Genomic DNA, 25,501 nt, shown 5'->3' with positions numbered 1-25,501 from the left:
TCAAGTTAGCTAAAATACAGTGTAGTCTGGGCTTCAGGAGTAGATTCCCCTGATTCATCACTTATATACAACACCCAGTGCTCATCCCAAGAAGTGCCCTTCTCAATGTTCATCACCCATATTCCCCACCTCCCCAGCTGTCCACCCCCATTAACCCCCAGTTTGTTCTCTGCATTTAAGAGTCTCTTATGGTTTGCCTCCTTCTCTGTTTGGATATGATACATTACCTTGATTTTTTTTAAGTTTATTTGTTTATTTTTGAGAGAGAAAGAGAGCATAAGTAGGGGAGGGACAGAGAGAGAGAAGGAGACAGAATCCGAAGCAGGCTCCAAGCTCTGAGCTGTCAGCACAGAGCCCCCTGCCAGGCTCAAACCTATGAACTGTGAGATCATGACCTGAACAGAAGTCGGAGGCCTAACCGACTGAGCCACCCAGGTGCCCCACCTTGATTGATTTTTGAATGTTGAATCAGCCTGGCATTCCCAGGATACACTCCACTTGACCATAACATATTATAGTTTTAATATATTATCAAATTATTTGCCACAATTTTCTTAAGAATTTTGGCATCCATGTTCATGAGGGATGTTAGTCTGCATTTTTCCTATTCTTATAATGTCTTGATCCAGTTTTGCTATCAGGATAATGCTGGCCTCATAGAATATGTTGGGAGGTGTTCCCTCCTCTTCAATTTTCTGGAAGAGTGTATAGAGAATTGGTGTTATTTCTTCATTAAATGTTTGATATAATTCACCAGTGAAGCCATCTGGGTCTAGAGGGGGGTTTTGTGTGCATGTGAGGTTTTTAACTACCTATTTAACTTAAACACTAAGGCTATTCATAAAGCGATTTATCTCTTTGTGATATCCTCTCATTCTGATATTGATATTGAAAATACATGTGATTTCTCTCTCTCACTCTTTCTCTCTTTTTCTAATTAGTCTGACTAAAGGTTTTTCAATTCTTTTGATCTTTTCCAAGAATCAGATTCTGGTTTCCCTGTTTTTTCTCTGCCATTCTTCTGTTTTCTATTTCATTGACGTATTCTTTTGTCTTTAATTATCTCTTTTTTTTCTACTTACTTTAAGTGCAATTTGCTCTTTTTTTTCTAGTTTCTCTTTTTTAATATTTTATAGGTCATTTTCAACTTTAAATATATTTTAGTGTTTATTTATTTTTGAGAGAGACAGAGAGACAGAGTGTGGGCTGGGAGGGGCAAAGAGAGAGGAAGACACAGAATCCAAAGCAGCTCCAGGCTCTGAGCTGTCAGCACAGAGCCCGATGTGCAGCTCAAACACACAAACAGTGAGATCATGACCTGAGCCAGTCAGATGCTCAACCGACTAAGCCACCCAGGTGCCCCTTTTTTCTAGTTTCTTAAAGTGGAAGCTTAGGTAATTGATTTGAGGCCTTTTTTCTTTTCTAGTATAGATATTTTAGTGCTATAAATTTTCCTTTAAGCGTGCTTTAACTGTAACTCACAAATTTTGTGGGTGTTTAAAATTACTACTCAGTTGAAAATACTTTCTAATTTCCTCTTTGATTTGTTGTTCTTTGAACCATAAGTTATTTTGATGTTTTAGTTTCTGAATATTTGAGTGTTCCCAGATATCTGTTAATTCCTACTTCTGCTGCAGAGAACATAGCCTGTAGGATTTGAATCATTTGAATTTATTGAGACTTGCTCTATGCCTAGAATTCAGTCATTCTAGATAAATGTTCCAAGTGCACTTTAAAATAATGTGTAGGGGCGCCTGGGTGGTTCAGTCAGTTGAGCATCCAACTCTCGATCTCAGCTCAGGTCTTGATCTCAGGGTCATGAGTTCAAGCCCCATGTTGAGTTCAAGCCCTATGTTGAGTTCAAGCTCCACACCCAGCATGGAACCTACTTTAAAAATAAATAAATAAAATGTTTATTCTGCTGTTGTTGAGTGTTCTAAATGTCACTAAATGACCTAAATGTCACTTAGGTCAACTTGGTTGATAGTGATCTTTAAGAACTTCTATACCCTTACTAATTTTCTACTTATTTTACCAATTATTGAGGGAGGAGTTTTGAAATCTCTGACTATAAACTACCATTTCTCCTTGCAGTTCTGTTCAGTTTTGGTTCATATCACACTTAGAATTGTGTAATGTCCTTTTGGAAAATTGACCTCACCTAGGTTTCCTCTCATGTTGCAGCCTGGAAACTCTCTCTAGGCTTCAAGCTGGGGATCACCTCATTTATTTCCCCTGTTCTGCATGTTGTCCAACTTACAAAAATATTTGTTTCCTTTTTAAACTAGATTTTAGCTGACAAACATGGGAGGGTAAATCCAATCCATATTACTCCAGAAGCAAGAATCCCAAAGGCAGTAACTGAGCACAGACTTAAAGGAGACAGAGGAGTAATAGCTGTGAAAGAATATTCCATAGAGAGGAAACTCTAAGATGGGAGACCAGTGTCTCCCAGCAAAGAGAGTAAGGGGAGTAGCAGGGTGAGGTGAGAGACCTTGCAGCCCCTCTCAGGCCTATGGCTTACTCTGAGCAAGATGGAAGGCACTCTAGGGTGTTAAGCAGAGGAGAGGCATGCTCAACCTTCTGTTTTGAAATGTTCACACTGTTAACTGTTAAGAGTGGAAGCATCAAATTAGTTAGGAGGCTTACAGTACCAGCAAAAAATGGTGGCAGTTGAGCCTAGATAGTAGCAGTGGAGATGGTGAGAATTGTGCAGATTCTGGCTATAATCTGAAGGCAGAATCTGTAGGATTTGTTGCTTTAAGGTATGAAATAAAGAATCAAGAATGGCCTAGTATTGTACTGTATCACATTTACCTTTTATATTTTCACAGAAAGTTTTGGGGGTTGGCCCTCCTATTATTGTGACTGTGTCTAGAAGATGAGCACTGGGTGTATATTTGGTACTTTTTGTCCTATTCCTTTTCCAATGACCCAGCACACATCTTCTCTTGTGAATATTTCTTGGATATAAGAATAAAGCATATGGGACTCTCTCTTCAAATTGTCTAAGGATTGAAGTGCAGTCCTCTGCCATGTACTTGATGCAGGTGTGATTTAGGACAGCCAACCTCTGCATTTCTTAGGGTGGAAGTATAGACTCTATATTTAAATTAATATACAAAGGACCCTTCCTTCACTACCATTCTCAGAATAGAGATCCAGCCTGCCTTATCACTGACAATGCTGTTTGACAAACAGCCGTGCCTCAGCCCTAGCTTGCTGGGTTGTAGAACTAATAGATGAGAGAACCAGTCCTACAGCAGGCAGGATCTGAATTTTGCTGGTATGCACCTGACTCAACTTGCCTCTGGCTTTACTTAAAGACCTAATTTGGGTTGGGCTTTGCTTCAACTGAACTCCAGGCACTGGTAGGCTTAAGCAGCTAGCAGGTCAAAGCAGCTGAACTTGATAGCTCAGCTTTATTTTACATACAGGTAGAGGAGGTTTCTAAAGCTGCAAAATATGCCTTAGTCAGCAAGTGTCTCCTGACATTTCAGACCAATCCAAACCACACATTCTGATACCTATCTATCAGAATTCTATGGGGGTAGGAGGGGAAGAGGCAGTGGAGAAATCCGTAAATCCACAATTCATTAGAGACTGGTAGGAATCTGGCTTCTTTATGAGAGAAGGGACAGAAATATTTTTCTATCTATAAAGCCTCAAAAGAATCCATGGTCTCAAGATTTGGGAAGAGAATACCTTTCTGGTGAAGATGAGGTGGCTAAACAACCAGAAAGGGGCTTCCAGGGGCTAGAGCATAACCAGAGTGAGAAAGTTTATACATTAGAAAATCAAGATAAATACACCATAGACAGCCTCCATTCCCCCCGACCCTGCAGTCATAGAGTGAATGGAAGAGAAAGGAGACAATCTATGTACCCTTCAGGCAAATCTCGGTCCTATGCTTTGACCTGCTGCAAAAATAAATAGGTCTGATCTGAGGATTCTATCCCCTTCATGAACAGAGTTTGTGTTGTCATCACCACCACCACAAACAGCATCACGATTATTGGCATCATAATTACCTTCAATAAATGTGACCTGCTGGCCAACTGAACCTGAACCATGTCCTTTTTCCAAGCAGACTAATCACAGGTCACCTTCTACAGTATGCAGTGTCTAGAGAAGCAGATTAATCCCCAGCACAATTTCCGACATAAGATTTTGGCTCTCAAAACAAACTGGTAAAAGCAACATTCATGTTGATAGTATCACCCACAAAATGGACAAAGAAAGTATCAATATTTCAATCAAATGCAAAAAAAAGGGGCGGAGTGTAGTTAAAAAATAGCAATCTCTACCTCTTACTGAATGGCTATTTTGTTCTAGGCACTTGACTTATTTCTTTTAAATTTTATAACTACCCTATGAACAAAATTCCCTATATTTACAGACACATTAAGCCACACAAGTAGTGGGTGGCAGAGGCAGACTTCCAACCCAGATTTGTGAGATTCCAAGGTTTGTGTGCTTCATCGTTGGGCTAAACAATTTTGCAAACAGATTTTGTTTTAGTTTTTCGGGAGAACCCAAGAAACATTTTCCTTCAAGAGTCCTACCTTGTGGTTGCCCTGAATTATTCTACATGGACCAGACTTAGGAAATGTGTGTGAGGAAGGTCCTGGCAGAGATCTAGGTTAACAGGCTCTTCTCTTGTGGCAAAGGCCCAAGCCCCACTCTCCATGACTTCATCTGCCTCTCAAGCCATAAACATCTCAGAAGTGAGTAGAATGCCATCTATGAACATCTTAAAAAGCTAAATATTTGTCTCCCTCAGCCAGGGGTCCTCGACCCTCAGGGAGCAGTTCTGCTCCATGTGTTTTGACCTGCACGATACTAGGGGCAGTGGGTGAAGCAATTGGATTAGAAGTCAATCCTCGAACCTTTAGTCATCCTTTAATAGTTACACAAAATAATTACACTCTCTGCCTTTTGCAATTACCTTGCTAACCTGGTGAGCTAGTATCCCTAATTAAAGACACCAGTCCCCAAGGAAGAAAACCTCCCACTGAAACAAAAATGCGACACTGTCGATATGGTTTTCCATAGATCCCACTTTGCTATCCTTCCGTTTAGAGTTCAGATGCTCAGAGGTAATTTAAACTGAATAATCCCAGAAGGCCCAAGCTCTGAGGCATAGTCAGTGCCAGAAGCAAGGAATTAGCACATGGGTGGAGTGACTTTATTTATAATTAGTAAAATAAACATAATTAATTTTAAAGGGAAACAAATGAAACGGTCATAGGTAATGGCAACAATCAATAAAATTAATCCAAAATTAACAAAATCTAAGCCTGATGACTATAATTCATAGAGGTCTTAGATTTATTTTTCTCTAGTGCTATTCAAAGATACCATCCCAGGCAGCCTAAAATACAATTTTTGTCAATTTCTTCTAACCAGAAGGCATGAAAGATCAGTCATATTGGATATTCTAGAGCAAGTCTGTCCCTAGCTAAACTTTATGGATGATTTAGGGATGGATAGATGCATATTCACATCTATATATTTGTGTGTGCACGTGCACATGTATGCACAATGCATCCTGGGAAATCCTAAACAGCAAAATAGTTTTTCAAACAGGAGAGTACCAAATCACTGAAAGAGAGTGATAGAAAATTCCAGTCTCATAAATAATCCTAAACCAATGTAATTTCCTTGAAGACATACATAAATATTCAGCAGTTTTCCTGATAGCCAAAGCCCTAAGCCAAGCCTCAAAGTTGATCTAGCTTTATTATACTGTTGCACATAATCTTGGACTGCCTTACCACTGAAAGCATATTCCCACAAACAAAAGGGTAATGGGAGCATAGAAAAGTCCTCGGAAAATGTTTGCTGAAGTAAAATGAATTGCTGAGAACCACTGGACTGAAGAAATCAGTCTGGTTACTTTAAATTCATTCACATTTAACAATAGACTCTCTTTTTTAAACTTTATCAGTTATTCTCTTTATTTACCAAACTTGGTTCCAAAGTCTTATAAATTATTCCCAAATCAAATTCATGCTTAAAATGCCAACATTTTCACCTACTAAATAATATTTAAAAGGATGCACTGCTCTAAATGCTCTGAAGGAGGAGCTCTCCCAACATTCTAGGCACTACTTACAGCCTTTCAGGGAACTTACTTTTGGTACGTTTTCTAGGCTGTTTTAAGAAAAAAATCAGCAGCCTTACTTAATAATCATACCTTTCAGATTGTCCAAATACAAATTCTAGATCATCTAGTGAATCTGAGCATTCCAGTGGTAATCCAAGTCCCTCCCCTTTCAAGTCAAGTTTATATAGCCAGGAAGTTTCCAAATCCATAATGTCATTACAGGTTATTGATATTGTGGCTGCAAGGACCATTTAAGCATCTAAGACACAGAAATGGTCTTCAGAAATGGCCCCGAGTAGATTTCAACAAGCATCTAGAGGTCCCAGGTGGTACATCTCAGTTAAATCTGGACAGAAGCTGCTGAAGCCTCCTATTCCAGACTGACAGCCTGGGTGTGGTTGTCGGTAGGCATCTCTTTGTGAGATTGCTGCTCCAGCACATGGGTCTTGAGATATCAGCAAAATTCGGGAAAATAAGAAAGGAATCTGGGAGTGAGGGCACTCTCAGCTAATGAAGCTAGTGGTTCCACCTTCCCCATGGACTCTTCATAATAGAAATGTAAAACTCCTTTGAAGGCTGGGTTCCAATCATTCAACCCCACTGGCCTCTGATTTCATTTAGGAAGAGAGGCTACCAGAAGGGAAGAGAGTTAAGAATCATATCCAGGAACCATCACCCCCAAATGCCATCAATAACCTTCTACCAATCAGATTAACCTTGAGAATAAGAAGGAAAAGAAAAGAAAATATGTTAAATTCCTATCAGGTCCTCCTCATTATCCCACAGTGAAGAATCAGAGACGGAGATTTAGAAACTTGCCCAAAATATTACAGGGAGTATGTTGGAGCTTGTGGTAAAGAAACAGTCTGTCTTACTGCAAAGTCAACATTCTTCCTACCACACCATACCAAGAGCCGCTTTTAGAGAGGCATTTAATATGTATCGGTGTCCCCTAGAGCAGCTCTTGGGTATCAGCTCTAAGGTGAGTTCATTGAGAAACCCCAAAATCAGGGCTACTAAGAGTCCCAGTGCAGGGAAAATGCTTAGTTGTTACGACAGGCACAGCCCCACTCAGGCCCCAAGGCAAGTCCTTAGGAATTCCATTTGAACAGGAAGCCAAAGCAGAACTACTCTAACTTAAAGAAGCACCCCCCACCCTTGTACAGGATGAGCTGTGGAAACAAAATTCAGCTGACATTCAGTGAAGAAAACCAAAAGCTATCACTTTCACAGATGCAATTACAGTTATTTTTAATATTCCAAGTTACTGCTTCCGCCTCAAGACAATCCCGTCGCCAATAATGCACAAGTTTCACCAAATGGGCCCAAAATCTAAGAGAGCCCAGAGCAGTATAAATGTGGAATAAGCAGAGGGTGATAAGATTAGTAGAATAGGGCAGGAAAGAGGCTCAGACCCAGAGAATTGGTGTAGCAGAGACCACGTTCTAGCTCCAGGCTCCAGAGTTCTGTTTCACTGGACCAAGCTGCCTTTCAGAACCCAGGCAGGCCAAAGTCTTTGCAGGTGTCATCCAATGGATCCTTAGAGACCATCATTCCTTTCCAAACAGTGGGGCTCTGGTAGGACTCTAGCTGTTCCCCAGAATTGTGGCTAAAATGGTGTGACATGAGTCCACTTGCACTCTGACACGAACACCCTCCTTCTGATTAGTATAGATGGAAAACTGGAGGACTGGTGAGCAAACTTACTTAAGGACACAGACATCACAACAAACCTGACTTAGGTGCACAACTCTGTGACTATACTAAAAATCACTGAATTGTACAACTTAAAAGGCTAATTTTTATGGTGTGTTAATTATATCTCAATAAAATTGTTATTTTTTTAAGAAAAAGAATCATGACTTGTCATGCTTTTGACAAAGTAGTATTTCTGCCTTTAAAGGCCTAGTTTTGGCTCCTAATTTAATTTATCTAACATGATTGAGTGCCTCCTATATGTAATAAATCTTAAGCAATCTCCACCAGTGAGGTCAGTGTTTTGTAGTGTTTACCACTATAAAAGTTGGGAAACTGAGGCTCAAAAGATTAGGTAACTGCCCAAGGAACACAGCCAAGAAAAGACAGAGCTGAGATTGGAGCTCAAATCTTTCCGACTTCTGAGTTTATTCTTCCCGTTATTATGCTAAACAAGTCAGAAAAGGAAGAGACACCTGAATACACAGAACACACAGAAGCAAGCAATGGAACTGGCTTCAAAGTTCTAAACTGGAGTTGCTATGCAAGGATGGCTTTAAAACCTGTCTTGGTACAGAATCTGGGGTCTGAAAGTTGTCCTGAAATAGCAGTTATCACAACAAAAAAAAGCACATTTCCAAAAGATGTCTACCATTGAAAATGACCACGATATCCAAGAGACAGCACAACTTTCTGTGTGGCCATTTTGGTTCTGGGCTCCCTGGCTATGAGATCAATGGATGTATCTCAGTAGTATAACCATTATTTTGTGAACAGGCACCCATTCTAAGTATTTACTAAGTTCTAGGCACTGTCTAGATGGTGCGGTGAATAATGTAAGACAGCTTCGCAGGAGGGGCACCCAGATAGAAATCGACCCCTCTCCCACATATGTGGTACAGATGTGGTTAAGCACCCAGCTTTCACACTGGACAGCATGGGTTTCTATCCCAGTGCTGCCACTTACTAGCTGTGATTTTGGACAAATTATTAAATTTCTCTGTGCTTTCCTTATCTGTAAAATGAGAATGGTGGAGTTACTGTAAGGAATAAATAGGTAAGTATGTAAAGCTAGCACATGTAGCTGCTGTCTTTAGCAGCAGCAGCAGCAGCAGCAGAAGCAGCAGTATCACGTGCTGACAAAGTGCAGAAAAGCTGCCTCTCCATGCCTAACACAACTTTCTGATTATTTTCACTTCCCTAAAGTATTATATTTGATAGACTATGTATACAAATGATATTCTCCCAAAGGTCTAGGCCCAAAGCTGCCAAATAACCAATGGATAGCAGGATGCTAGAAAAATATCCCAAGAAGAAAACTCACTCTAGATTTGTCCGTGAATAGTTCTTGAAACATTACTTTTGTGTATAGCGTATTAACATAACTTTTATAGCTTAGAAAAGAGCCTTCAGGGAGCCAGAGAATATGTTTCTTGTCTTCCTGGCTGGCAGCACTTCTTATATCACTCTTTCATATTTTTTGTGCTTGGGTAGGCCTGATGCTCCTAAAACAGTGCATCATTTTCCATATAATAGGTATATGTGATAGATACACAAAAGTAAGCCAGCATAATGGTTAAGAGAATGGTTATAATAAGGTAGCTACAGGCCCAAACCCTGGTTCCTCCACCTACAGGCTGTGTGACCTTGAAGAGGACTCATGCTCCCTGAATGACTGCTCTTGGAATGAACAATAAAATATCATATAAATGTTATAAAGATCAAATAAAATGATAGATAAAAAGTATTCAGCACAATATCTAGCACATAGTAAACTCAATAAATGGTAGGTATTATTAATGTCAAAAGGTAGGAATTAGGTAAGCCTAATGGCCTATATTCATTTTCAAGTGAATATACATTTACTGCACACCTGCCAAGTATCTTACACATTGCTATTTATTGTGGGTACTAGATAAAGGGAATGAACCACACATTCCCTTGTTTAGTCCTCTAAAACAGTCTATTTTTCACAAGTGCATGACGCTAAAAAAAAGTGTTCTGTAACATGTCCTCATACTGAAAGCTGGGCCAGCACCATCCTTTCTGCAATCATATCAAAGATAAGAATGCGAAGAAGTAGGAAGATAAACATGGACAGAGGAGGGGTTAGATTTGATTAGAAATGAATCAGTCCATCCCACAGAGGGCAGCACCCACACATTTTTAGTTATATAAGGGCCACTATCTCAATCCACTGGTCACCCTGCAAGCTGCATCAAGCTTTATCCTACGTGTTCCTTTGGTGAACCAGGTGAGAGAAAATTCATCCAGCTATACTGATGAATATTTGGTTGATTGTTATCCACAGCAGAAATCCAGGAGTAAGAGCTAAGCCAGAGTTAATATATATTTGGCCTTTTCATTTTTGTCTCTTTTTCTTTTCTTTTAATTTTTTTATTAGTTTACTTTATCCTGGGGTCTTTTTAGAATAAATCTGTTGTTGTCAAGATGAATAATGCAAGAAATTTGCCTTCTTCTAGGCCACTCCACATTCTCTTCCCAGTCTTTCCCATTTTTTTTCTGGATTGCCCAGCTCAAATAGGGCGGAGGTCAGCCCTGGTGTAGAGTCCCTTCCCTGTTTAATGTAAGTCCTTGGGGCTCCAAAATCAAATCATCTACTAGTCAAACTACTGCCTGCATTGCTGAGTCTTTCTTTCTGGTTACTGAAAAAGAACAGTGTTTGGTCAAGGCTGAGATTAGGATAGTACTTGAGCTCTGATAAGGGCTATCTCATGCTTCTGTAGCACCATTTTCTATTTGCTGAAGGCCTTAGTAGTCCTGTTTAGCTTCTGGTGGCCAGAGGAGAAGTAGGTATGATAGAAGGTCTGTCACTTTTAACTCAAGAGAACCAGTGAAACTAACCAGAGAGACTGGGACAATACATCTGAGTGGTTCTGGAAACTTTAGAAGCTTCAGGACAACACTCAGAACACCAAAGTACACAAAGTGTAGAGACATTATGTAAGGAATATATTCACCCAGGACATGGAGATCTGAGTGCTTATCCCAGTTCAGCCAGTAACATGCCATGACAATCTTAGCAAAGTAACTCAAAGTTAACAAAGTTAGTTATTACTGTGTTGACAGATCCTCAACCCTTCCTTATTTGTTGTATTTGTCAAGTGTAAGAGACTTGAAAAACTAGAATGATTATTATTAAAGTTAGAATTACTTATAAATTTTTTAAAAAAGAAAATGAATAATACGGTCTTTTGTTTCTTTTATCTTCAGGTACACTTAAACTTGCAAAAAGATGACCGACCTCTTAAGAAGTGTTGTCACAGTCATTGATGTTTTCTACAAATATACCAACCAAGATGGGGAGTGTGGCACACTGAGCAAGGATGAGCTAAAGGAACTTCTAGAGAAAGAGTTCCGTCCAATTCTGAAGGTGAGAACCATCTACCAAGATTGCTAGGGTCCTATCCATTCTCTGTTATGTGACCAAAGAGTAGCTAAAAACTGCACAGTTTCAGTAGTCTTTGGGCAAACTATGAGTGGTACTTCTTGGGCACATCAGAAAGTCTGTTGGAGCAGAATTTATTTTTATAAAGGTGATTTTTTCCCTCATTTTCCTGTTTACCCCCACCATATAGACCTTCAGACTTTTTCATGCTCCCAGGTCTCCCCTTATGAGAAATAACAGAAAATAAATTTGTGCTAAAATATGAGTTAAAAAAAGAAAAAGTATAAAGAGGGAAATGTCTACAAGGAGATCTGACTAAGTAGCCAGAATTACTAAAAATTATAAACAAAAAACAAGCATTTTTTCCCATTTACTTGGGAAGGACTCAGCTAATAACTTTAAAATTATAGATTCTAACAAAGAATATATTAGCATGTAATATTTAAAATTTATGTAAAACTAAAATATACCAGGTACTAAACTTGATTTATTCAATTCCTTCTTGTATATACCTGAGTACCTAGTCCCCTACCTTAGGTCCTTGAATTGTATTCTGTTGGAGAACCCAATAGTTCTTTTCTATTACCTCTTCTCACCTGCTGGATCCTAATTATTAGGCTGCTTTAGCTTAAAGTAACCCTTGACTGGATTAAAAATACCTATTGTCGGGGTGCCTGGGTGGTGCAGTCGGTTAAGCGTCCGACTTCAGCCAGGTCACAATCTCGCGGTCCGTGAGTTCAAGCCCTGCGTCAGGCTCTGGGCTGATGGCTCAGAGCCTGGAGCCTGTTTCCGATTCTGTGTCTCCCTCTCTCTCTGCCCCTCCCCCGTTCATGCTCTGTCTCTCTCTGTCCCAAAAATAAATAAACGTTGAAAAAAAAAATTCTAAAAAAAAAAAAAAATACCTATTGTCAAACATCCACAATTCCACAGCTCTGTTTGAATATTTTATTTTATTTTTTCTACTTGAATATTTTAGCTGACTATGTGGGCTAAGCTGACCAGGTCTCCTTTGGTATGTCACTTGTATACAGAACCCAGATGATCCAGACACAGTGGATGTCATCATGCACATGCTAGATCGAGATCATGACCGAAGACTGGACTTTACTGAGTTTCTTCTGATGGTATTCAAGCTGGCTATGGCCTGCAACAAGGTTCTCAGCAAAGAATACTGCAAAGCTTCAGGGTCAAAGAAGCACAGGCGTGGTCACCGACACCATAAGGAAGAAAGTGAAACAGAAGAGGATGAAGAAGATGCACCAGAACAGAAATCAGGTTACAGGCATTCAAATTGGAGGGAGGGAGAGGAGTATGGTTATGGTTCTGAGGGTTTGAGGCGAAGTGTGAAACACAGACATGGGTCAAATTCCAGGAGGCTGGGAAGGCAAGGTGGTTTATCTAGCTCAGAGAACCAAGAGAAATCTGAGAAAAGACACCGTGGGTCTGGTCACTCATGGAATAGTGACAAAGAAAGACATGGTTCCAGCTCTGGAGAGCTGGGGGATAGAAGAAACAAGTCACATGTTAGCCCCACCAGGGAATCTGGGAAGGAATATGAATCAGAATCTGGATCTGGGTCAAAGAGTGAGAGGAGAAAAAGTCATGGTGGTCTGTCACATAGACTGGATGCTGGTGGGCATGAATCAAACTCTACTCAGTCAAGAAATAGTGGAGGACAAAAGCTTGGGTCTAGCTCTAAAGGTTCAGAAGACAGTGGAAGACAAAGCTATGGATGTGGTTCCAGCAATTCGGGTGGGTGTGGAAGTCCACAAAATACTTCTAGTTCCTGTCAGGAAGGTAGATTTGGAGGGCAAGGAAATCAATCTAGCTGCACTCAGTCAGGTTATCAAACAGGAAGTAGTGGAAGACAAGATCGTGGATGTATCTCGGGAGGTCAGTCCTCTGGATGTGGTCAACATGAGCCTAGCTTCTGTAGTCAGCCTTCTAGTCAAAGAGGATACGGATCTAGAGCATGTGGTCAGACACAGAACTGTGGAAGACAACAGAGAACAGGTTCAAGTCAGTCCTCTTGCTGTGAACAATATGGGTCTGGAACAAGTCAGTCTTCTAGTTATGGTCAACATGGATCTGGTTCTTGTGGACACTTTTCAAACTCTCATCAAAAAGGGTCTGGTTCAAAGGAATTTTCTAAATGTGGACAACATGGATCTGGCTCATGTCAGTCCTCTGGCTTTGGACATGGCTCTGGCTCATGCCAGTCCTCTGGCTTTGAACAACATGGGTCTGGCTCATGTCAGACCTCTGGCTTTGGACAACATGGGTCAGGATCAGGTCAATCCTCTGGTTTTGGACAACATGGGTCAAGCTCAGGACAATCCTCTGGCTTTGGTCAGCATGGGTCTAGTTCAGGACCGTCCTCTGGCTTTGGCCACCATGGATCCAGCTCAGGTCAGTCCCCTGGCTTTGGTCAGTATGGGTCTGGATCAAGTCAGTCCTCCAGCTTTGGCCAACATGGGTCTGGCTCAGGTCAATCCTCTGGTTTTGGCCAACATGGGTTTAGCTCAGGTCAATCCTCTGGTTTTGGCCAGCATGGATCCAGCTCAGGTCAGTCCTCTGGCTTTGGTCAGTATGGGTCTAGATCAAGTCAGTCCTCCAGCTTTGGCCAACATGGGTCTGGCTCAGGTCAATCCTCTGGTTTTGGCCAACATGGGTTTGGCTCAGGTCAATCCTCTGGTTTTGGCCAACATGGGTCTGGCTCAAGCCAATCCTCTGGCTTTGGACAACATGAGTCTGGCTCAGGTCAGTCCTCTGGTTTTGAACAATATGGGTCTGGCTCAGGTCAGTCCTCTGGTTTTGGACAACATGGCTCTGGTTCAGGCCAGTACTCTGGCTTTGGCCAGCACTCTGGCTTTGGCCAGCATGGGTCTGGCTCAAGCCAGTCCTCTGGCTTTGGACAACATGGGAATGGCTCAGGTCAGTCCTCTAGTTTTGGACAACATGGCTCTGGCTCAAGCCAGTCCTCTGGCTTTAGACAACATGGGTCTGGCTCAGGTCAGTCCTCTAGTTTTGGACAACATGGGTCTAGCTCAAGACAGTCCTCTGGCTTTGGCCAGCATGGGTCTGGCTCAGGCCAATCCTCTGGCTTTGGTCAGCATGGGTCTGGCTCAAGTCAGTCCTCTGCCTTTGAACAAGGGTCTGGTGCAGGTCCATTTTCTAGCTCTGGACAACATGGGTCTGGGACAGGTCAATCCTCGGGCTCTGGACATGGATCTAGCTCACATCAATCCCCTAGCTTTGGGACTGGCTCAGGTCATTCTTCTGGATTTGGACAACATGAGTCTAGATCAGGTCAGTCTAGCTGTGGTCAACATTGTTCCACTTCAGTGCAATCCTCCAATTTTGGCCAAGGATCCTGCTCAGGAAAGTCCTCTAACCATGATCAACATGATAGCACAAGTCAGTCTTCTACTTATGATCAACATGGGTTTAGCTCAGGGGAATCTTCTGGATATGAACAACATGAATCTAGGGTAAGGGGAAAAGAAAGCTCTCGCACTAGTTCAGGAAAAGAGGGTCCAAAACATGGAAAACCCATATCAGATTCAGCCCACACTCAGATAAGAGAAACAGGCCCAAAGAAAACTACTCAGAGGGATAATGAGAGAAACAAGAGACACAGTACAACAGCAAAAGAGAATGAAGATCATGACAGCATTCATGGACATAGCCAACAAAGGCAAGGATCAAGTCAGGAAAGAAGGACTTCTACAACACAGGACACAAAACATAACCACAAAAATGACAGTCAAGCCCAGACAGATAAATGGGAGACATATTCAGAAACTACCCGGGAGCATTATGAAAATGACCATGAAAAATCAGGAGGAATTCCCACAGGTAAAAATGAAAGATCTACTCAGAGACAAGCAGGAGACAACACAAGACATGCCCATTCTGGCCATGGACAGGCCACCAGGACAGAATCCAGTAGGACCCAAAAAACGGGATCTACCAGCAGTGAGTCCAGTGACAGGGGAAGACTTTCAGGAGTCCCACAGACACAGACAGGGTCCCCTCATGGCCATGCTGGATCTCAACATGGAGAGTCGAGATCCACCCAGGAAGGAAGACAGACAACTACTCACAGACAGGCAAGAGACACCACTAGACATACCCAGTCTGGGCATGGACAAGCCACCAGGTCAGAATCCAGCAGGACTGGAAGAAGAGAATCCAGTGTCAGTGAGTCCAGTGACAATGAAAGGCACTCAGGAGTCCCACAGACACAGGCAGGGTCCCCTCATGGCCACCCTGGATTCCAACAGGGAGAGTCAGGATCCACCCATGAAGGAAGATGGGAAACTACTCACAGAAAGCAAGGAGACACCACTAGCCAACCTCATTCTGGTCATGGACAGGCCACCAGGACAGAATCTAGCAGGACCCAAAGAAACAGATCCAGTGCCAGTGAATCGAGTGACAGGGAAAGGCACTCAGGACTCCCACAGACACACACAGAGTCCCCTCATGGCCAGGCTGGATCTGAACATGGACAGTCGGGATCCACCCAGGAAGGAAGACAGGGAACTACTCACAGACAGGCAGGAGACACCACTAGACATACACTGTCTGGTCATGGACAGGCCACCAGGACAGAATCCAGTAGGACAGGAAGAACAGGATCCAGGAGCAGTGAGTCCAGTGACAGGGGAAGGCCTTCAGGAGTCCCACAGACACAGGCAGGGTCCCTTCATGGCCATGCTGGATCTCAACATGGAGAGTCGGGATCCACCTGGGAAGGAAGACAGGGAACTACTCACAGACAGGCAGGAGACACCACTAGACATACCCAGTCCACTCATGGACAAGCCACCAGGTCAGAATCCAGTAGGACTGGGAGAAGAGAATCCAGTGTCAGTGAGTCCAGTGACAGTGAAAGGCACTCAGGAGTCCCACAGACACAGGCAGGGTCCCCTCATGGCCACCCTGGATTCCAACAGGGAGAGTCAGGATCCACACTGAAAGGGAGACAGGGAACAACTCACAGACAGGTAGGAGACTCCACTACACATACCCAGTCCACTCATGGACAGGCCACCAGGACAGAATCCAGTAGGGCCCGAAGAACGGGATCTAGCATCAGTGAGTCTAGTGACACGGAAACGCACTCAGGAGTCCCACAGACAAACAAAGGATCCTCTCATGGCCATGCCAGATCTCAACATAGAGACTTGGGATCCTCCCGTGAAGGAAGACAGGGAACTACTCACAGACAGGCAGGAGACACCACTAGACATACCCAGTCCAGGCGTGGACAAGCTACCAGGTCAGAATCCAGTAGGACTGGGAGAAGAGAATCCAGTGTCAGTGAGTCCAGTGACAGTGAAAGGCACTCAGGAGTCCCACAGACACAGGCAGGGTCCCCTCAGGGCCATGCTGGATCTCAACATGGAGAGTCGGGATCCACCCAGGAAGGAAGACAGACAACTACTCACAGACAGGCAAGAGACACCACTAGACATACCCAGTCTGGGCATGGACAAGCCACCAGGTCAGAATCCAGTAGGACTGGGAGAAGAGAATCCAGTGTCAGTGAGTCCAGTGACAGTGAAAGGCACTCAGGAGTCCCACAGACACAGGCAGGGTCCCCTCATGGCCACCCTGGATTCCAACAGGGAGAGTCAGGATCCACCCATGAAGGAAGATGGGAAACTACTCACAGAAAGCAAGGAGACACCACTAGCCAACCTCATTCTGGTCATGGACAGGCCACCAGGACAGAATCTAGCAGGACCCAAAGAAACAGATCCAGTGCCAGTGAATCGAGTGACAGGGAAAGGCACTCAGGACTCCCACAGACACACACAGAGTCCCCTCATGGCCAGGCTGGATCTGAACATGGACAGTCGGGATCCACCCAGGAAGGAAGACAGGGAACTACTCACAGACAGGCAGGAGACACCACTAGACATACACTGTCTGGTCATGGACAGGCCACCAGGACAGAATCCAGTAGGACAGGAAGAACAGGATCCAGGAGCAGTGAGTCCAGTGACAGGGGAAGGCCTTCAGGAGTCCCACAGACACAGGCAGGGTCCCTTCATGGCCATGCTGGATCTCAACATGGAGAGTCGGGATCCACCTGGGAAGGAAGACAGGGAACTACTCACAGACAGGCAGGAGACACCACTAGACATACCCAGTCCACTCATGGACAAGCCACCAGGTCAGAATCCAGTAGGACTGGGAGAAGAGAATCCAGTGTCAGTGAGTCCAGTGACAGTGAAAGGCACTCAGGAGTCCCACAGACACAGGCAGGGTCCCCTCATGGCCACCCTGGATTCCAACAGGGAGAGTCAGGATCCACACTGAAAGGGAGACAGGGAACAACTCACAGACAGGTAGGAGACTCCACTACACATACCCAGTCCACTCATGGACAGGCCACCAGGACAGAATCCAGTAGGGCCCGAAGAACGGGATCTAGCATCAGTGAGTCTAGTGACACGGAAACGCACTCAGGAGTCCCACAGACAAACAAAGGATCCTCTCATGGCCATGCCAGATCTCAACATAGAGACTTGGGATCCTCCCGTGAAGGAAGACAGGGAACTACTCACAGACAGGCAGGAGACACCACTAGACATACCCAGTCCAGGCGTGGACAAGCTACCAGGTCAGAATCCAGTAGGACTGGGAGAAGAGAATCCAGTGTCAGTGAGTCCAGTGACAGTGAAAGGCACTCAGGAGTCCCACAGACACAGGCAGGGTCCCCTCAGGGCCATGCTGGATCTCAACATGGAGAGTCGGGATCCACCCAGGAAGGAAGACAGACAACTACTCACAGACAGGCAAGAGACACCACTAGACATACCCAGTCTGGGCATGGACAAGCCACCAGGTCAGAATCCAGTAGGACTGGGAGAAGAGAATCCAGTGTCAGTGAGTCCAGTGACAGTGAAAGGCACTCAGGAGTCCCACAGACACAGGCAGGGTCCCCTCATGGCCACCCTGGATTCCAACAGGGAGAGTCAGGATCCACACTGAAAGGGAGACAGGGAACAACTCACAGACAGGTAGGAGACTCCACTACACATACCCAGTCCACTCATGGACAGGCCACCAGGACAGACTCCAGTAGGGCCCGAAGAACGGGATCTAGCATCAGTGAGTCTAGTGACACGGAAACGCACTCAGGAGTCCCACAGACAAACAAAGGATCCTCTCATGGCCATGCCAGATCTCAACATAGAGACTTGGGATCCTCCCATGAAGGAAGACAGGGAACTACTCACAGACAGGCAGGAGACACCACTAGACATACCCAGTCCGGGCATGGACAAGCTACCAGGTCAGAATCCAGTAGGACTGGGAGAAGAGAATCCAGTGTCAGTGAGTCCAGTGATAGTGAAAGGCACTCAGGAGTCCCACAGACACAGGCAGGGTCCCCTCAGGGCCATGCTGGATCTCAACATGGAGAGTCGGGATCCACCCAGGAAGGAAGACAGACAACTACTCACAGACAGGCAAGAGACACCACTAGACATACCCAGTCTGGGCATGGACAAGCCACCAGGTCAGAATCCAGTAGGACTGGGAGAAGAGAATCCAGTGTCAGTGAGTCCAGTGACAGTGAAAGGCACTCAGGAGTCCCACAGACACAGGCAGGGTCCCCTCGTGGCCACCCTGGATTCCAACAGGGAGAGTCAGGATCCACACTGAAAGGGAGACAGGGAACAACTCACAGACAGGTAGGAGACTCCACTACACATACCCAGTCCACTCATGGACAGGCCACCAGGACAGACTCCAGTAGGGCCCGAAGAACGGGATCTAGCATCAGTGAGTCTAGTGACACGGAAACGCACTCAGGAGTCCCACAGACAAACAAAGGATCCTCTCATGGCCATGCCAGATCTCAACATAGAGACTTGGGATCCTCCCATGAAGGAAGACAGGGAACTACTCACAGACAGGCAGGAGACACCACTAGACATACCCAGTCCGGGCATGGACAAGCTACCAGGTCAGAATCCAGTAGGACTGGGAGAAGAGAATCCAGTGTCAGTGAGTCCAGTGATAGTGAAAGGCACTCAGGAGTCCCACAGACACAGGTAGGGTCCCCTCAGGGCCATGCTGGATCTCAACATGGAGAGTCGGGATCCACCCAGGAAGGAAGACAGACAACTACTCACAGACAGGCAAGAGACACCACTAGACATACCCAGTCTGGGCATGGACAAGCCACCAGGTCAGAATCCAGTAGGACTGGGAGAAGAGAATCCAGTGTCAGTGAGTCCAGTGACAGTGAAAGGCACTCAGGAGTCCCACAGACACAGGCAGGGTCCCCTCATGGCCATGCTGGATCTCAACATGGAGAGTCGGGATCCACCCGGGAAGGAAGACAGGGAACTACTCACAGACAGGCAGGAGACACCACCAGACATACCCAGTCCACTCATGGACAAGCCACCAGGTCAGAATCCAGTAGGACTGGGAGAAGAGAATCCAGTGTCAGTGAGTCCAGTGACAGTGAAAGGCACTCAGGAGTCCCACAGACAAAGGCAGGGTCCCCTCGTGGCCACCCTGGATTCCAACAGGGAGAGTCAGGATCCACACTGAAAGGGAGGCAGGGAACAACTCACAGACAGGTAGGAGACTCCACTACACATACCCAGTCCACTCATGGACAGGCCACCAGGACAGAATCCAGTAGGGCCCGAAGAACGGGATCTAGCATCAGTGAGTCCAGTGACACGGAAACGCACTCAGGAGTCCCACAGACAAACAAAGGATCCTCTCATGGCCATGCCAGATCTCAACATAGAGACTTGGGATTCTCCCATGAAGGAAGACAGGGAACTACTCACAGACAGGCAGGAGACACCACTAGACATACCCAGTCCGGGCATGGACAAGCTACCAGGTCAGAATCCAGTAGGACTGGGAGAAGAGAATCCAGTGTCAGTGAGTCCAGTGATAGTGAAAGGCACTCAGGAGTCCCACAGACACAGTCAGGGTCCCCTCAGGGCCATGCTGGATCTCAACATGGAGAGTCGGGATCCACCCAGGAAGGAAGACAGGGAACTACTCACAGACAGCAAGGACACACCACTAGACAAGCTCATTCTGGTCTTGGACAGGCCACCAGGACAGAATCTAGCAGGACCCAAGGAAGCAGATCCAGTGCCAGTGAATCGAGTGACAGGGAAAGGCACTCAGGACTCCCACAGACACACACAGAGTCCCCTCATGTCCAGGCTGGATCTGAACATGGACAGTCGGGATCCACCCGGGAAGGAAGACAGGGAACTACTCACAGACAGGCAGGAGACACCACTAGACATACCCAGTCCACTCATGGACAAGCCACCAGGTCAGAATCCAGTAGGACTGGGAGAAGAGAATCCAGTGTCAGTGAGTCCAGTGACAGTGAAAGGCACTCAGGAGTCCCACAGACACAGGCAGGGTCCCCTCAGGGCCATGCTGGATTTCAACATGGAGAGTCAGGATCCACCCAGGAAGGAAGACAGACAACTACTCACAGACAGGCAAGAGACACCACTAGACATACCCAGTCTGGGCATGGACAAGCCACCAGGTCAGAATCCAGTAGGACTGGGAGAAGAGAATCCAGTGTCAGTGAGTCCAGTGACAGTGAAAGGCACTCAGGAGTCCCACAGACACAGGCAGGGTCCCCTCATGGCCACCCTGGATTCCAACAGGGAGAGTCAGGATCCACACTGAAAGGGAGGCAGGGAACAACTCACAGACAGGTAGAAGACTCCACTAGACATACCCAGTCCACTCATGGACAGGCCACCAGGACAGAATCCAGTAGGGCCCGAAGAACGGGATCTAGCATCAGTGAGTCCAGTGACATGGAAACACACTCAGGAGTCCCACAGACACACACAGGATCCGCTCATGGCCAGGCTGGATCTCAGCATGAAGAGTTGGGATCCTCCCGTGAAGGAAGACAGGGAACTACTCACAGACAGGCAAGAGACACCACTAGACATACCCAGTCTGGGCATGGACAAGCCACCAGGTCAGAATCCAGTAGGACTGGGAGAAGAGAATCCAGTGTCAGTGAGTCCAGTGACAGGGGAAGGCCTTCAGGAGTCCCACAGACACAGGCAGGGTCCCCTCATGGCCATGTTGGATCTCAACATGGAGAGTTGGGATCCACCTGGGAAGGAAGACCAGAAACTACTCACAGACAGCAAGGACACACCACTAGACAAGCTCATTCTGGTCTTGGACAGGCCACCAGGACAGAATCTAGTAGGACCCAAAGAAGCAGATCCAGTGCCAGTGAATCGAGTGACAGGGAAAGGCACTCAGGACTCCCACAGACACACACAGAGTCCCCTCATGGCCAGGCTGGATCTGAACATGGACAGTCGGGATCCACCCGGGAAGGAAGACAGGGAACTACTCACAGACAGGCAAGAGACACCACTAGACATGCCCAGTCCACTCATGGACAAGCCACCAGGTCAGAATCCAGTAGGACTGGGAGAAGAGAATCCAGTGTCAGTGAGTCCAGTGACAGTGAAAGGCACTCAGGAGTCCCACAGACACAGGCAGGGTCCCCTCATGGCCACCCTGGATTCCAACAGGGAGAGTCAAGATCCACACTGAAAGGGAGACAGGGAACAACTCACAGACAGGTAGAAGACTCCACTAGACATGCTCAGTCTGGACATGGACAGGCCACCAGGACAGAATCCAGTAGGGCCCGAAGAACAGGATCTAGCATCAGTGAGTCCAGTGACACGGAAACGTACTCAGGAGTCCCACAGACAAACACAGGATCCGCTCATGGCCATGCCGGATATCAACATGGAGAGTTGGGATCCTCCCGTGAAGGAAGACAGGGAACTACTCACAGACAGCAAGACGACACCACTAGACATACCCAGTCTGGCCATGGACAGGCCACCAGGACAGAATCCAGTAGGACCCAAAAAACGGGATCTAGCAGCAGTGAGTCCAGTGACAGGGGAAGGCTTTCAGGAGTCCCACAGACACAGGCAGGGTCCACTCTTGGCCAGGATGGATCTCAACATGGAGAGTCGGGATCCACCCAGGAAGGAAGACAGACAACTACTCACAGACAGGCAAGAGACACCACTAGACATACCCAGTCCGCTCATGGACAAGCCACCAGGTCAGAATCCAGTAGGACTGGAAGAAGAGAATCCAGAGTCAGTGAGTCCAGTGACAGTGAAAGGCACTCAGGAGTCCCACAGACACAGGCAGGGTCCCCTCATGGCCACCCTGGATTCCAACAGGGAGAGTCAGCATCCACCCATGAAGGAAGACAGGAAACTACTCACGGACAGCAAGTAGACACCACCAGACATACACTGTCTGGTCATGCACAGGCCACCAGGACAGAATCCAGTAGGATGGGAAGAACAGGGTCTAGGAGCAGTGAGTCCAGGGACAGGGCAAGGCCTTCAGGAGTCCCACAGAGACAGGCAGGGTCCCCTCATGGCCATGCTGGATCTCAACATGGAGAGTCGGGATCCACCCGGGAAGGAAGACAGGGAACTACTCACAGACAGGCAAGAGACACCACTAGACATACCCAGTCTGGGCATGGACAAGCCACCAGGTCAGAATCCAGTAGGACTGGAAGAAGAGAATCCAGCATCAATGAGTCCAGTGAAAGGCCTTCAGGAGTCCCACAGACAAACACAGCGTCCCCTCATGGCCATGCTGGATCTCAACTTAGAGAGTCAACATCTACCCATGAAGGTAGACTGGGAACTACTCGCCCACAGACAGGAGACACCACTGGACCTGCCCAGTCTGGTCATGGACAAGCCACCAGCGCAGAATCCAGGTGGACTGGAAGAAAGGGATCTAATGTGAGTGAGTCCAGCGACACTGAAAGGCACTCAGGTGTGTCACAAGGACACTCAGTTTCTAGTCATAGGCATTTTGGTTCTATCCCCCAAAACACAGTTAGTAATACAAGCAGAAGACATGGTTCTAGTACTGAAGAGTCAGGAGATAGTTCTAAACATTCCATAATTGAACAAGGGAAGACTTCAATTCATAAGCAACCTAGTTCCAGAAGATCAGGAGTACAGGCATCCTCCCATAGACATGTTGGAGACAAATCTACATTCTCAGGTTCAGCTCAGGGGCACACCACATCTTCTCGTGGACAGTTAGGAATTGGCACAACAGAACAAGGTGGATACAGCCATACACAGTCGCATGATATTCATAGACACACCAGTGATAGTATAAGTAAGCATTCACATAGCAGTCATCACCAATCTAGAGTAAGTCATTCTCAGTCACAGCTTAGTGGAAGACAAAGACATGGATCAGGTCAAGGATGGAAACATGGCAGTTATGGAAGTGCTGAATATGATTATGGGCAGTCTGGGTATGGACCCTCTGGGGGCAGCAGAACAAGCAGCCACAATTCTAGCCCTTTGAGGTCAACAGAGAGAGCTGCAAACAATCAAGTGTCTACACATGGACAATTAATTTCTGGTTATGACCATACAGGATCAAAAGCAACTGAAATAACAGAAAGACAAGGTTCAAGTCATGGACAATCAGTTGATTCCCATAATCAGTCTGCATCCAGTGTAACTAGAAGGCAGGGATCTAGTCATGGGCATTCAGTAGTAAGTCATGAACCATCAAGTGACACTCATGTTCAATCTGGAAGGTGGCAGTCAAGCAACCATTCTATATTCAGCCATGGACAATCTATATCAGCTCATTGCCATTCAAAATCTGGTTTAACTTTTAGGCAGGGATCCCATAGTGGTAATAAAGGGAATTACAAAGATTGGGGGAAACAGATTCATGAATCATCAGGATCTACTCATGGACAGTCGGAGTTCAATAATATAAGTATGCATGAATCCAGCCAGGAGCATTTGGGAGATACATCTTCTCATGAGCAGATAAGATCCAGCACAAGTTTAGTAAGACAAGGATCAAGTAATAGACAATCAGTAGACATCCAGGGTCAATCTGGATTCAGCACCAATGAAAGACAAGTATATAGCCATGACCAATCAAGTGACAGCTATGAGCAGTCAAGTGATAGCAGAAGCAGGAGGCAAGGGTTCATTTCTAGTCACTCTCTTAATAGACAAGACCCTACAGGAAGTGAAAAATATGGGTATAGACATTCATCAAGCAGTAAAACCGTATGGAGTGGGGAAAAACAAAAGCAAGGGCCCACATCAAGTTTGTTAGGAAGCATCAGTATATATAGTCAGGATGTGGACAACATGCATACAAGAAACTCTGAGGCCAGAGGTTGCCATAAAAGGGAGAGAACAGAATCAGGTTCCTTTTACTTAGAAGGTAACACTCCACTCTATGAATATGTCCAAGAACAAAGGTATTATTACTTTGAATAATTTGAAACCAACAGAAAACAAACTAGCTCAAATAAGAACCCAAAAAAGAAATGAGACATACAACATGGAATTAAGATACATGATCTTTTCTTTTGGTAGGGGGGTATATAGCTGTCCTTTTATTTAACTGTAGCACTGTACTCTATTTCTTTTGTTTGGTGCAAGGTTTTTGTAAGGCTCCACAATCACTAAGCTCTTTGGTTAGAAAACAATGAATGGAAGAAATAAACAGCATTTGGAACTATATTCAAAACTATATGACAAAGTCATTTGGGTGCTTTAGGATAAAATGAGCATTTTTTAAAAATTTCTCAGACTCAGATCATGGACTTTCCAGATTTTATTTTAATTGACCACTGACAAACCTATCCAGGGAGCTAAGAAACATGATTTTGGAGCCAAAATTTCTCCAATAATATTGTAACACATTCCATGTTCTGAACAAAGAATGTTATAGTAGGTGATGAGTCAGAATATTTGCATCTTTTGTGCCACCACTGGAACTAGATACTACTATTTTTGAATTTATTGTCATGATCTCCTATATTGCATAAAACTGGCAATAAATTTTACATCAAGGTAAGATTTCTCTTCTCTTTTATCCTCACAAACACAAATACAGCTCCCTGTCCCGGGGACGGATGCACATTTCATTCTTCTGCCTCTGGGTACCCAGATGTAAGTGAAGCATCAAGACACCAATAACAAAGAGTCCAGAAAAGGTGAAACTCAACTACATCTAGTCCTCTCCTCAATCTAATCATTATCCAAAGCATTTATAGGAAGAGATGGTTTATACTGAGAAGTCAGATGTTTTAGTTAATCATGATCATTACAACAACCACTGTCAAACATGACTTGAGCAACCTAAACTCTGGAAATAAGAGGTATGCACCATAGACTCTCTCTGATAAATAC

General features: G+C 45.2%; 2 protein-coding genes across 2 annotated transcripts; both read left to right on the top strand.

Moving 5' to 3' along the window:
* Window positions 1-10,032: 10,032 nt before the first annotated feature.
* On the top strand, window positions 10,033-17,546 carry LOC101086332 (filaggrin-2). Its single transcript, XM_045033630.1, has 5 exons — window positions 10,033-10,058; window positions 10,288-10,391; window positions 11,039-11,198; window positions 12,245-16,500; window positions 16,604-17,546. The coding sequence occupies exons 3-5, from the start codon at window positions 11,061-11,063 to the stop codon at window positions 17,544-17,546; spliced, it is 5,337 nt and encodes a 1,778-aa protein (XP_044889565.1). The 5' UTR covers window positions 10,033-10,058; window positions 10,288-10,391; window positions 11,039-11,060.
* A 63-nt stretch (window positions 17,547-17,609) lies between these two features.
* On the top strand, window positions 17,610-25,166 carry LOC123379090 (filaggrin-2-like). Its single transcript, XM_045033629.1, has 3 exons — window positions 17,610-17,666; window positions 17,801-19,650; window positions 20,776-25,166. The coding sequence occupies exons 1-3, from the start codon at window positions 17,610-17,612 to the stop codon at window positions 24,581-24,583; spliced, it is 5,715 nt and encodes a 1,904-aa protein (XP_044889564.1). The 3' UTR covers window positions 24,584-25,166.
* Window positions 25,167-25,501: the final 335 nt, after the last annotated feature.

Source organism: Felis catus, chromosome C1, assembly GCF_018350175.1.
Source record: "Felis catus isolate Fca126 chromosome C1, F.catus_Fca126_mat1.0, whole genome shotgun sequence".
NCBI lineage: Eukaryota > Metazoa > Chordata > Mammalia > Carnivora > Felidae > Felis > Felis catus.
The sequence above is the reverse complement of the archived record's forward strand: the minus strand, read 5'-3'. Positions and strand labels throughout refer to the sequence as shown.